The sequence below is a fragment of the Arachis duranensis genome, chromosome 3, assembly GCF_000817695.3.
Source record: "Arachis duranensis cultivar V14167 chromosome 3, aradu.V14167.gnm2.J7QH, whole genome shotgun sequence".
NCBI lineage: Eukaryota > Viridiplantae > Streptophyta > Magnoliopsida > Fabales > Fabaceae > Arachis > Arachis duranensis.
The window spans coordinates 131,101,006-131,115,635 of record NC_029774.3 but is presented as its reverse complement, the minus strand read 5'-3'; the positions used below and the strand labels follow the sequence as shown (position 1 = coordinate 131,115,635).

The 14,630-nt window shown below is 35.6% G+C and overlaps 2 protein-coding genes across 4 annotated transcripts in view; both read right to left on the bottom strand.

The window, feature by feature from the left end:
* Positions 1-14,630, bottom strand: part of LOC107481644 (glycerol-3-phosphate acyltransferase 9) — a 51,820-nt gene that overhangs the window by 4,381 nt on the left and 32,809 nt on the right. The window contains exons 2-4 of one of the 3 annotated variants that reach the window (XM_016101927.3): positions 1,457-1,515; positions 601-789; positions 336-393 (exon numbers count right to left, since the gene is read on the bottom strand). In XM_016101927.3, the coding sequence (XP_015957413.1) occupies positions 336-393; positions 601-722 (180 nt within the window). In that variant the 5' untranslated portion in view covers positions 723-789; positions 1,457-1,515. Of the gene's footprint in view, positions 1-335; positions 394-600; positions 790-971; positions 1,107-1,267; positions 1,430-1,456; positions 1,516-14,630 lie in introns of those variants that run through there. The other 2 variants (XM_016101929.3, XM_016101928.3) reach the window with 2 other exon arrangements.
* Positions 9,896-11,073, bottom strand: LOC110278802 (uncharacterized). Its single transcript, XM_021137075.1, has 3 exons — positions 10,461-11,073; positions 10,224-10,380; positions 9,896-10,151 (listed from the first exon to the last, which is right to left on the bottom strand). Exons 1-3 carry the CDS (start codon positions 11,071-11,073, stop codon positions 9,896-9,898), a joined length of 1,026 nt encoding a protein of 341 aa, XP_020992734.1.

Genomic DNA, 14,630 nt, shown 5'->3' with positions numbered 1-14,630 from the left:
CAAAATAGGGGATGCCATATATTGCAATATCAATATGAAATGACATTATATCTAATGGCTTTCGGCTTCCACTAGACCTTAAATATAAAACTTCTGATTTATAGCGAAACCCTAAATCATCCATGAGAACTGAACAGAAAAATCAAGAGGCAATGAAGCCTGCAGAAACAGGACACCATTTATTGTTGGAAAAAGCTAAATTTGCCCTGCTTGACAGTAAAAATTCCCCTTTTTAATACACTCATTGATGATCATTATTGTTTCTATAAAAGATAATAACTGAGAAACTGACACCACAAAGCATGAAAATATTCAAGATAAGCCCGAAAGCTTACATCTACAATAGCACCCGCAGCCTCAGATAGAGTAGGAGAAATGTCAAGCAAATCACACCTGAAATATAATTTTCATATATTCTCCACATGAGAATCCAGTCATCACATTGCCAGGAGTATGTGAAAAATTAAATGAGAAAAGAATTAAAAAGGACTCTAGGTTTCAGCTATGTCAATTGAGAAAAAGAAATCTGCTTTTTTTCTTGTTGACTACTATTTTGTGAGCATCCATACAACATAAAGTCACAGTAACAAGTATGCATACAGGCGAAGCTTTCCATGAGGCTCTTGATGAATGGTGTGTCCAGAAGGTAGGTAATCTTCAATGTTAGGTTGATCAAGTTCCAATTCAGTACTTTGAGACTTGGGATTGGTCTTCCTCATCATTCTTTGTGGTCCTAACACTGAACTGACAGGGACTTCCCAATACAAACTTGCAGCCAAAGACGACCTTCTGGAATCCAAAATGTGTTATGAATTCAAAATGTGTTATGCTCAAACCTCTCACGCTATAAATTGAAAATTCCTTTTAAACATCTATGACTAGAATACCAAAGAAAAGCCACAACATAAATCATCAAGGTCACCATCTATTCGAAAACAATTAAACAAACTAGCAGCACACGCATCAATTACCATTTACCAATATGCCATGTGATCTAATCCAACAACTGTGTGAAGCAAAGAAAGTGACAGTGAAATCATTAGAACCAAAAGGTATAGAAATTTCTCACTTCTCGCTGCCAAGTGAACTCAAACTCCTCTCAAAAATATCATGTATTACGAAGCGGACACAGAAAAGTGAACAAAAAGCAGAAAACAAGAATCACAGAAAGGACCAAAAATAGAAGGAAAAAAATTGTCGTTTCATGAAATGGATTCCATGCAAATCAGACAAAATAAAAAACATAACTAACGCTATGTATACGAACCAGAATAACTAATTTATGCTAATAAAAAAACCCTAGCGCTTCTCTTTCACATCAATCAGAGAATCTACGAAGCATATATATCAATATAAGCCTATAAGAACAATAATGTGGGAATATGATATCGCATTGAAATCTTCGAGGCCGAGAAAATTCCAAAAAAGGAAAATGGCGGAGAGAAAGATAGCTTACGGTGGCGCAGGGAATCTGAGATGACGTGGACGTCGACGATGTGACCAACGCTCCAACAACTTACGCAGGTCGGTTGCTCGCTGAAACTAACACGTACAACAAGTAGTAATGGCGAGGAAAAAGCCAGTGGCAGTTCTGTAATTTCAGTAATCCAATTAGGGTATTTTTGTCTATTTGCATTTATGATTCCTCGTGGTCGTTGGAACAGCATAACTAACCCTGACTCTCACGGTTACAGTTGGTTTGGTTAGAAAAATAAATTGCACTGGTTATAAAATATTATGCGAGAAGATGATAAAATTGTATTTCAGTTGGTTTGGACATGTGAAAAGAAGATCGATAGAATATTCAGTTAGAAGAATGAATGAGATGGAAGATGAACAAGGAATGAAAAGTAGAAGAAGATTTAAGAAGACCGTCTATAAAATGGTCAAACAAGATCTACTTATAAACAATCTTTTTATTGACATGATACGTGATAAAACTCAATGTCATCGAATATAGCTTTGTTATTATTATTGTTTGTTATAAAATATTATGTGTATATTAAAAATAATCGCAATATATTTATATATAAATATGTATATTATTTAATTTATTTTTTAACTAAATTTTTTTTAATTGGGTACTTTATTTTAATTTTTTAATATTATCACTCTTGAATCCATATTTATGATTTGATTTTATGATGTCCTGATAGAGTTTATCAGCTATATATAGGTGAAAAAGTATGGTATAATCTTTAAATCTTATAGCAACTAGCCAACTAATTAGATATATACCCGTTCTATTCGAATGGACTGATACTCATTTTATATACAACAACAACAAAGCCTTGTTTCACTAAGTGGGGCCGGCTATAGGTGAAAAAGTATGGTATAATCTTTAAATCTTATAGCAACTAGCCAACTAATTAGATATATACTCGATATATTCGAATGGACTGATACTCATTTTATATACAACAACAACAAAGCCTTGTCTCATTAAGTGGGGCCGGCTATATGAATCAAACGATGCCATTGTGCTCTGTCCTGTATCATGTCTACAGAGAGACTGTTTACATGTAGATCTCGTTTGACCACTTCATGGATGGTCTTCTTAGGTCTTCCTCTGCCTTTCACCCCTTGTCCATCTTCCATCTCATCCACCCTCCTGACTGGGTGTTCTATCAGTCTTCTTCTCACATGTCCAAACCACCTGAGACGCAATTCAACCATCTTTTCCACAATGGGTGCTACTCCAACTCTCTCCTTTATATCTTCGTTCCTTATTTTATCCAATCGAGTATGACCACTCATCAATCTCAACATCTTCATCTCTGCTACACTTAGTTTATGTTCAGCTCCCCTTTGCCCGCCCAACACTCCGTACCATAAAGTATAGCCGGTCTTATAGCGGTGCGATAGAATTTACCTTTAAGTTTTAAAGGCACTTTTTTGTCGCATATAAAACCAGATGCATTCTGTCATTTGGACCAACCTGCTTGGATCCTATAATTTACATCATGTTCAATCTCTCCATTATCCTGTATGATGTACCCAAGATACTTAAAACTTTTAACTTTTCGTAGGATGTTTTCTCTAATCTTTCACCTCTATATTAGGATTTTCCCTTCTCAGACTGAACCTACATTCCATATATTCCGTCTTGTTACGGCTTATGCGCAGACCATACACTTCTAGAGCTTCTCTCCGTAAGTCCAACTTCTTATTTAGGTCTTCCCTTGACTCTCCCATAAGGACGATATTATCGGCAAAAAGCATGCATCACGGCACAGGCTCTTGGATGTGCTCTGTGACTACTTCGAAAACTAATGTGAAAAGGTATGGACTTAAGGATGATCCCTGGTGTAATCCTATACCAATAGAAAATTCCTCTATCACACCACATTGAGTCTTCACACTAGTTGTGACTCCATCATACATGTCTTTAATTGCACGAATATATGCGATCATTACTCTCCTCTTTTCTAAAACCTTCCATAAGACTTCCCTTGACACCCTATCATACGCTTTTTTCCAAATCAATAAACACCATATGTAGATCCCTTTTATTACTACGATACCTTTCTATCATCCTTGTTAATAGGTATATCGCTTCAGTGGTAGATATGTCTGGCATAAATTCAAATTGGTTCTCTATTACTTGTGTCTCTTTTCTCAACCTCCGTTCTATCACCCTTTCCCATAACTTCAGGGTATGACTCATGAGCTTGATCCCTCTATAGTTTCTGCAACTTTGTATATCCTCCTTATTCTTGTAAATAGATACCAATGTGCTCTTTCTCCACTCATCAGGCATCTTCTTTGATCATAAAATCTCATTAAAAAACTTGATTAACCAGTTGATGCCTTTTCCTCAAAGGCCTTTCCAAACCTCAATCGGGATATTATCAGGTCCTACTGCCCTGCCATTTTTCATCTGCTTTAGAGCCTCTTTTACCTCGAAGTCTCGAATCATTCATAGTAGTCAAAGTTTTGATCTTCTTTCCTTGTGCATAACCGACCAAGGCTCGGAAGAGTCTTCTGTCCCTCATTAAATAACTCGTAGAAGTAGCTCTTCCACCTTTCATTAATCTTCTCCTCTTGAGCCAGCACCTCTCCATCCTTATCCTTTATGCACTTAACCTGATCCAAATCTCTCGTTATTCTTTCACGGTTCTTTGCGATTCTATATATACTTTTTTCTCCTTTTTTCGTGCCCAAAGACTGGTAGAGACCCTCATATACTCTTGTTCTTACTTCACTTACAACCATTTTTATCTCTTGCTTAGCCGCCTTATATTGTTCCTAGTTATCTGCGTTGCGGCATAAAGACCACTCTTTAAAGCACTCCCTTTTTATCTGTATCTTTTCTTGTACACTCGTATTCCACCACCAGGACTCCTTGTCTCTTGGTCCTATTCCTTTAGATTCACCAAAGCTTTCTTTTGCTGTTCTTCTAATAACTTCTGTCATCTCCCTCCACATTTCTTCCGTGCTTCCATTCCCATCCCACTTTGCCTCTTCTCCTACCTGTCTTAGAAAGCTTCTTTATTCCTCAACTTTCATCCGCCCCCACCTCATCCTTGGGTTCTTCGTATGATGTCTTCTCCTCAACTTTTGCTCAATACCAAAATCCATGACGAGCACCCTATGTTGTGTTGTCAAACTCTCTCCCGGGATAATTTTACAATTAATGCAAAATTTTTGGTCGACTCTCCTCAACAAGAAGAAGTCGATTTGAGAGCTTGTCATGCTACTCTTATAGGTTATAAGATGTTCATCTCTCTTTTTAAAACATGTATTTGCGATGAGAAGATCAAAGATTGAGGAAAAATCCAAAATAGTTTTACCCTCGGCATTGATTACCTCGAAACCATGACTTCCGTAGATAGTCCCATACCCAGTCACTTCTCTCCCAACATGGCCATTTAAATCTCCTCATAAGAAAATCTTATCTCCTGAAGGTATGTCTTGAACCAAACTCTCTAGATCCTCCCAAAACCTTATCTTGTGTTATTCGTCCAAATTCACTTGCGGTGCATAGGCGCTAATCACATGGAAAGCACCTCCCTCCACCACAAGTTTAATAGAGATGATCCGATCTCACTCCCTCTTGACATCCACTACGTCCTTCTTCCACTGCTTATCTGCAATAATACCAAGCCCATTCATATTCTTCACCTTTCCTGTATACCAAAGTTTGAAACCATAAGTATCCAACTCCCTAACCTTCGCATCAGTCTATTTTGTTTCTTGTAGGCACATAATGTTAATCTTTCTCCTTGTCATAGTATCCACTACCTCCATGGACTTTTCTGTTAGAGTGCATATGTTCCATGACCCAAATCTCAACCTTCTGTCGCTCCGACCTTTACTTTTTACTTTGTGAACTAGCTCATTTACCCTTGTCCGTTCATGAAAACGCGAGAACCCTTACTCATTTAACACTACATTCGGGCACCGATGCAGTGGCTCTTACTCATTTGACACCATACTCGAGCCATACAGCGTGTTGCTTCCGGGCAACGACCTAGCTTTAGCGCAATAATGGCTTTGATTCATGTCACGAGGATTCGACTATATTTTTATATTGGTTGTCGAAGACCTAACACAATCCTCCTCCTTTATCCGAACTTGGGATTGGCTATGTAACGCAAGTGTAACATAGGCAGAGTTTAAATGAAAAAATAATATTAAAATGAACTATATTTGAATAGAATGAGCATGAGTGCATAGTGATTCTGACTGGGCGGGTTGTCCATATACTCATCGTTTTTTAACTGGTTATTGTTTCTTTTTGGGAAAGTCTTTGATCTCTTGGAAAACAAAGAAGCAATCCACTGTTTCTAGGTCTTCAACAGAAGCAGAATATAGGACTCTTGTAAACACCACCTGTGAGCTCCAATGGTTGATCAATATGCTGCATTTTCTTCAAATTCCAACTGATCGCACTCCTATTCTTTTTTGCGATAATCAGAGCGCTCCACACCTTGCAGCAAATCCTATTTTTTATGAGTGAACTAAACACTTGGAAGTTGATTGTCATGTGGTCCGTCAAAAGATTCAAGCTAGAATGATGAAACTTCTTCCTGTCTCTTCTTGAGGACAATTGGCTGACATTTTCACTAAGCTATTGTCCTAAATGTCCCCTCATCTCTTTCATCTTAATCTTTCAAAATTAGAAGTTTTTGATATTTTTCATCCTCCATCATGTGGGAGCGTATTAGAACAATAATAAATAGTTGTGTTAGAGTAATAATAAGTAGTTGAGAGTTAATAGTTACTAGCTAAATATTTATGAAATTAGTTTGAAAAATTCTTATAAATAACATGACTCTTTATTATATAAACAACTTTAATACATATATTCTATTTTCTTATCTCTATTTTCTTGTTATCAAGCACTAGCAGCAGCGAACTCTGAATTGATTGTAGCTTCTGTTCTAATGTGTGGAACAATACTTTGTATACTGAAATATTGAATTCTATTACAATTCTGTTTTTTCTTATCCCTTCTCTCTTCTCCTCTATACTCATTCCTATTCTCTATTGATTCAATTTAATATTTCCTTCTCTGCATAATACAAATCTTCACACTCATCAATTTGTTATCAATTATTACATTCATAAATACTTGGAATATTATTTTCAAATGCAGAACTAATATGAATTTATGTTTTCAATAAAAATATATTATTGCTATCGTTCTCTAAAAGTGAAATATGAAGCAAAATTAGTATACACTGTTATTTTTTACGAATAAAATACACAATACCCTTTTGAAGTGAAAAATAATATCTTGACCTTGGTGTAAATATATAACTTCATAAAGAAATAAAACAAAATGATAGAAATTATTTTTCTTATGGATGCAGGGATAGTGTATTGGCTGGATATTGGCCAAGGAGAGATATTGTTGAAGTGTGGAGCTCACGGTCAACACGCCGGAGACGTAGTACCTGAACAGATGAGCAACGTGGCGGCCCTCCTTCAACATGTCAGGGGCGTGCTGCCTGAGCAGGTGAGCGACGTGACGGCACTCCTTCAACACGCCAGGGGCGTGCTGACTCACCACACCGGAGGCGTGGTACCTGGAGACCCGTGAAGCGCAACAGAGGTTCGCAGAATTTCAATGCCTGTTGCAGCACCACACGGGGGGCGTGTTGCAGCCATGCCTGCATGCAAGGAACAACCCCCCACTCCGGGAACCAGCGCAAGCTCTCTCCTTTATGTATATATATGCACTCTTCTTCTTCCTTTCTATTCTTAGCATCACACAGCTGCTAAAGCAAAAAAATAGCAGAGAAGAAAAGAAGTGTGTTAATGTACAGGTTGTAGTGAGGAGAGTGTAGTGGGTAGTAGTGAATAAAAAAAGTATACGGCAAAAAAATTATTAGTTAAAGGGATTAAAAAAAATGGTACGTAATTATGCGGCGGCCAAAGAACATATTATCAACTATTTGGATCATCTTATTTATGTAAGTTGAAAATTTTTATTTTTTTTCTGTATTTAAAGTTTGTTTTTTCTGTATTTATTTTTTTTATGTATATATATTTTGCAATGAGAATATTATTTTGTATATTTTATAAATATTTTAAGAATANTATATTAAAAAATAAATATTATAATAAAATAAATATGTAAAATGTATAAAATATATTGCTATTAAAAAATTGAAAAAATAAATAATTTGATAAATAAATATTATTGAATAATATGTGATAAGTGTTATTAAATATTGTTACTGCACAAATTTTTTTGTAAGAATTAAATAATTTATTCGATAAATAAATAAAGAATTTAAATTTTTAATAAATAAATAAATAAATAGATAAGTTATGTTAAATATTTTAACAAATAAGATATTAAAATAAATATGTGAATGTTTATTAAAATATTTATAAGAATTATTATTTAATTAATGTAACATATATCTTTGTTGATGCAGCCTAATAGGAATTGGTTGGTGCATAAATTGGATCCGCCACATACGTGGAATCCGATGGTCGAGAACTATTTACGCGCCACGGGATTCTACCACATCTCTAGGATTGGAGTCATACGAGGATTTCTCCCCTTGTTAGCTGCTCTGGTTGAAAGGTGGAGGACAGAAATCCACACCTTTGTATTGCCGGTCGGTGAGGTTACAGTGACATTGGAGGATGTCGCTCATATATTCGGCCTACCCATTGATGGAGAGCTTGTCAGTAGATGGACAGATAGTAGTGGCGACTTCCTTCAAAGTCAGAGCATAGCGATATTCGGCCGTGAGCCATCAGTCAGTCATTCTTTGAAGTCCTATATAAAGCTGGGTTGAGTTCGACGTATCAGAGACACAGAGCCGTTGGACACTGAGGAGTCCATCAGGAGATACATCAGATGTCAGATCTTCTGTTTGTTAGGGTCGACGCTATTCACGGATAAGTCGACCGCATATGCCCATGCAAAATATCTACCATTACTTCGCGATTTCGAGCGGATCCATACCTATAGTTGGGGGTCAGCATGTCTTGCACATCTTTACAGAGCACTATGTCGTGCATCACGATATGATACAAAGGAGATGGATGGCCCTCTGAATCTGTTGTTGGTTTGGGTACGGGAGCGAATGCCGTGTATTGCTCCCGTACCGAGACAAACCCTTCCACCGACCGAGATACCAGTTGCCAGGAGGTAATAAGTCTTATTTTAGCCATGTGTTATATTCATGATGCATGTTTGACATATGGTGACTTATTTAAATTTTTTCAATTAATAATGTTTCAGGTGGAGTCATTCGGAACGGACCACAGCGTGGTTATCGAAGACCGTAGAGACATTCAGGCATGATATAGACTACATGCAGGAGGTAAATAGTTATGGTTCTTCTGATCCGTTTTTCCAACCATTATTGTTAGGGTTCTAATATACCAATAATACGTGGCAGTTTGAGTGGCGGTCGTACGACGGATTGATTGTTCCTGACGAGTTGCATAGACATCTTGAGGTGTGTGACATCGTTGCTCCGTTGTTGTCGTTCGAGTGTGTCGAGTGGCACCCCGCGGATCGAGTGATGCGTCAGCTTGGATATGTACAACCTCCTCTGCGGGCAGCAAGGGATATTCCACTTGACCAGCATTGCATCATTCTATGCGAAGTGCAGCTTCATGACTGGACAGTTTTGCATGGACCATGGATAGCAGAGTGGGCCAACAGGCGACACAGTCGATTGCGGGATCTGCACCCCCTTCCGACCTGGGACTTTACCGATGGTTGAGTACAGGAATTGGTACATAGGCTCCTACGGACATCTGCTGAGATTGTCGGGGTACTTTCCTCATCATCCATAGTCACCTGCCCCTCAACCACCCGCACCGCATGGTCCACCTCAGCATGCAGTGTTTGAGTCGTTTCCTTATCATATGGCCCCATCGATGTCCCTCGTCGAATGCCAATACCCAATGTCTGAGTCCAATGGCATCGCACCACCTGGTATATGCCTCGCCTCGCTCTTCCAACCTCTTATAGTTGATATTGTACTCCTCCACCATTCTTGAATATCCTATGTTGACAACAAGCTTTTGCAAGTGAGGGACTTTGAATGCCCTTAAGAAGTTACTGCCGATGTGCCTTATACAAAACATCCACCATGCTCTTGGAGGTTGTCAGTCACCTCCGGAACGATTTACTGTTGCCCGTATTGACTCATGCCGGTCTGAGATCATACCCACACCGTCTTTTCTAACAACATACATTCGCAGATTCCTGAGAAAAAAGTGCCACGCATCAGCAGTCTCCCCTTCCACCAAGGCAAAGGCGATAGGCACAATATTCTGGTTCCCATCTTGTGCAACAACGACTACAAGTGTACCTTTTGTATTTTACACCTTGCGCCTCCTCATTCCCGTTATACAGTGGTCGTGTTTCTATTTGGACAACTGAACCAGGCATCTTCTGCACCATGACCGAGAGTCACCATGGCAAGGTTTGGTAAGAATCCTCCCAACCACCAAAAACTTTGGCTATGGACTTCTGCTTTGCCAACCAAGCCTTTCGGTAACTGATGATATAGTTGAATCTCGACTGGACTTCCGCAATTATAGATTTCATCTTGATAGACGGGTTCGTCTCAACCAATGGCCTTATAGCCTCAGCAACTGTATCTGAGTCCAACTTGGAATGATCTTGTGAAATCATTCCGATCGTGCACGTGTGCCTACCGTTGTATCTGCATATCTCCCAACAACCTTTTTTCTGTATCAAGCTGGCTCGGATAAGCTAGTCACACCCACGCCCGTACATCTTGCATTTTGCATAGAACGTCTGTGCCTCAAACTCATACACATCATAGTCAACTCCTATAGATATAGTAAAACTTCTAATTATTGTGACGACCGATTTTCTAGAACTATATTCCATTCCAATCCGGAAATCTCCGTCCTCAGGATCAGCAACTCCTACAGAAAGCCGAAATCATCGTTTATTGATCAATCCAAAGTATAAACTAACAAAAACTTATTATTTAGTCAACACGTACCTATGTTTGCATATTCCGGAAACTCGGGGGCATGCATGGTGTCGAGATCCAACTCACGCATAAAAAGTGGAACGTATATCAGTTGACTGCTCGAGGGATGAACCACTACATTCTCTGCTGCTGCTTTAACTCCCACATCACCATCCTCATCTTCGTCGCCAACTTCATAAGTGGCTTTGAAGTCCTCTTCGATGTCACTATTCATTCCTTCGTACACTGCAACTCTATCATCATCTATATCTATATCATTTTGAACCGGTACTACAACTACAGTTTCAAACTCAACGTACAACTCAATTTGTGGGTGTCGCATCTGAGTCTGCCGGTGAATTTGAAACATATTCTGCATACTCGCTTCATCAGTTATCGGCATGGTATCAAACTGTATTAGACCACCAAAAACTATAACCGAATTTCGGTACAGAATTTTGCTCACTCTCATTAACGTACCGTTCTCCATGCTTTGACAGAGGCCGTTCTGCAGCTCCATTAACGTCATCATGCATGGAACCACAAACAAAAACGGATTCTGGCACACAAACCTCACTCCCTCATGAGTATTATGTATTATCTCACCGTCGCGATACACCACCAAATTTGCGGTGCCCTCCATTACACTAACAACAGCCTCAAAGAACACTCAAAACACACTCAAATCTTATCCAGAATGCAAAATACTATCGAGCTCTACCTTATATAGAGGGGTGCATTTAACACGTCCCCACGTGCTGTCTGCCTCAGCCAATCACGCTTTGACACGTGTCAGAATGCCTCTGTGTGCTGACTCACCACGCTTCCACGTGCTGCATACGTGGACCAATCAATATTCGTCACGTCAGCACGCGCCCCCACGTGCTACTCCTCACAAGCCAATCAGCCTTCACCACGTCAGCACGCCCTATACGTGCTGTCTAATTGGTTCAACCACACAACACCACATGTCTTTCACACCTCTTACATGCTTTAGGTAACACGCTTCCTGCGTATTGTGCTTTTATCTGACACGTTCATCTATATGTAATACACAAAATAACTTTATTTCTAGCCAAAACACCATAATGTTCCATATCCAACTTATTGAGCCGCAAAACGAAGGTACAACTAGAAAGGTTTTTTCAGTAAGGAAAGAAAAGAAAGGAAAGAAAAGAAAGAAATAGAGAGGAAGGAAATAGAAATAGAGAGGAAGGAAATAGAGAGGAAGGAAATAGAAAAGAAAGAAAGGAAAGGAAAGAAATTGATGGTGTGTTTGTTTGGGGTGAAAAGAAAGAAAAGAAAGGAAAGAAATAAGAGAGGAAGTGAATTTTTATTTTCTTTAGATGTGCTTGGTTGGAAGGAAGATAAGAAGGAAAGAAATGTTATAAAAAGACAATTTTACCCCTATATTATAATATATATTGAAAAAGTGAAGGGGTAGTATTGGAAATAGAGAGAGAAACATTAGTTTTCTCTCCATTTTCTTTCCAATGTTGGAGAGAAAAAAAATTGGTGGGCCCACCAATTTTTTTTTCATCCATTTTCTTTCCCTTCAATTTTCATCTTCAACCAAACAATAAAAAACAATCATTTTTCTTCTTATTTTCTTTCCTCCCTTTTCTTTCCTTTTATTTTCCACTCAAACAAACATAGTATAAAAGAAATGAAGAATTCCACCAACCTCTTATACGGCTTGAAAGAAATTAAAGTACCACCAGTCAAACGTCGTATCCACATTAATTTGACTAAGCTACATTTGTTGTCGTGTGCGTCAAGTTAATTAATGGAGTATTTTCCAGTTAAATTAACGCAAAATTTCTATATATTCTAGAATTTCACATCTTAATTAATAACCCTCTACAACGAGTAAGTAGTTGATAAATTTTTTTAAGAAAAAAAAAAGTGTTTGCTTTAAACTTGTATCATAAACAAAATCATAAATTTATCCTAGCTACATACTATAAAATTAACCTAAGAATACCATATATCAACCTCGACTTTAGGTCTTTCCCAAGTTAATTAAGAATAATTATTATCAATCACATTATGTTGACGTTAACAACCCTGGACTGGAATTTGGAGACACATATTAGCCATTGTCCGGAGTAAAAGGACTAAAATGCCACTACTTAAACCATTAATCACTTTCTAAATTCTCACGAAATACGACGAGCAGGTAAAAGTCGGTGGCGGTCTTGCGGCGTCTTAGGCCCACTTTATTTGTTATAGTTTATGAATTTTATTTTGAATAATATAGGTATAGAGAAATTTCGTAAGTACATTTGACATGTAGTCAGGAATGAATCTAAAAATGTTATTATAAGGTTAATAATATATATATATACTATTAAAAATTATGTAAAATATATATAATATAAGATATATTATAAAAATATAGTGATAAAAGATATATTTTAAAATACAAAAAATATGTGTGTAATTTTTACTAACAAAATAGTTAATTTTTTGTATTATAAAAATTCATCGATAATAGAATTTGTATTAAATTTTTCAGTAATTTTTTTAATATAATTAAAAGACAATTAACAAAAAATTCATCTTTTATTTTGTTTCTGAGTTATTTTTCATAATATTTATAATTGAAAAAAATATCTTAGTTGTAATAATTGAAACAGATAGAATTAATACCAAATGAATAAAAAAAGACGGTCACAAAAAAAATTCACTTATGATATTTAAAATTTTTTATTTAATTAAAAATATTAGTAATGATATTTTTTAATTTTTTAATATTGTTACTTATTTTTTAGATATTAAAATTTATTAATATTTAATTAGACAGAAATTTTATTTATATTAGACTAAATACTAAATATTTTTTTTAAATTAAATTATACATAATAACTTATTACTATTAAACTTTTAAAAAAAAATTGGAGCGGAGACCTCCACTCACCCCTTATATCTGTTCTTGCATGTAGTTTTAATAAAAATAATTAATTTTATATTTAACACGTAAATAGTTATTTAAAATAACAAATTACATTGATTGATTATGTAAAAAGATTAAGTTTATTGATGTATTAAAATTAAACTTTTTATCTATCTTTTTTTAAAAAGTTCATTTTTCTATTCCCTCTTCTAAATAAAAAAAGGAAACAAAAGACTTTAATTTTTTGCATTAAATAATTTTTTGTTTTATTTAACCAAGTAAAAAACTAAGTACTTCAATTTATTTGTAGCAACTATGCATGTAGACTGTGTGTTAAAAAGGAATCTAAATTTAGTATTTATATATTATATCATATTATATTATTTATATGTATTAATTAATTTTAGTAATTAATTTTAATATACTCTTAACATAATTATTGTTATTTATATACCCCAAAAATTCCATGATCAATTTTAACATGTTAAAACTTAACCTTTTTTTTTTAAAAAAAGGGGGAAACATTTAATTTATTGATATAAATAAAATTAAAAATTGAATCACTTACGCCAATATAATTATTAAAGATAGAATTCCTCAATTCTCCCAGTAAAACTATAGCACAAAACTAACATTCAAGATTCTAAATCTGAAAGAAGAAAACTTAAAAAATGAAAAAATAAAAAGTAGTATTAGAAATATAAAAAAGTAAGAATTTATACATTGGAAAAATAAAATTTAATTAATTATTTGCATTTAGTTAATAATTTCTTATCCCAATGGACATTAGAAGAAGAGAACTTGTAGAAGCAACCATTGGCGATGAACCCGGTATATTATCGCAATTCGCAATGCATTAAATTTGAGCCTCTTAAGCCTCATCTGCATGACTTGGTCAGTTAGTCTTTTGCGTGCCAACGAAAAGAGTTGGTGCATGTGTGAAAGGAGAAAAAACAAAACAAAAAACGAATTGAAGATACAAAATGGTGATCGGAAAAATTATAAAAAGCAGTCACTATCGTTGTTAAAATATATTTTATATGTAACTTTGAAATTTTGAATGTGTAATAACCTTTTAATTTTTAAATATATGCGACATTTTATTATTTTTCAGACAGATAAAAATGAGGGATGTTCCCATAAAAACGAGTATACGTGTTGTATTATTATTCTACATATTAATAAATTAGTTATTTTTTAATTTTTTAATAAATTAAAATCAAATCATTTTTTTTATAACAATAACAATAAATTCAATTTTTTTTAGAAATTTAATTTTTTTAAATTTTTAGAGATTTAAATGT

Excerpts from the sequence above, each read along its gene's own strand:
- LOC110278802 (XM_021137075.1), bottom strand. The coding sequence starts at position 11,073 with ATGGAGGGCACCGCAAATTTGGTGGTGTATCGCGACGGTGAGATAATA. Across the intron at positions 10,381-10,460 it reads TCCGGAATATGCAAACATAG|GAGTTGCTGATCCTGAGGAC; the intron begins GTACGTGTTGAC and ends GGCTTTCTGTAG. Across the intron at positions 10,152-10,223 it reads TTCTATGCAAAATGCAAGAT|ATACAACGGTAGGCACACGT; the intron begins GTACGGGCGTGG and ends GGAGATATGCAG.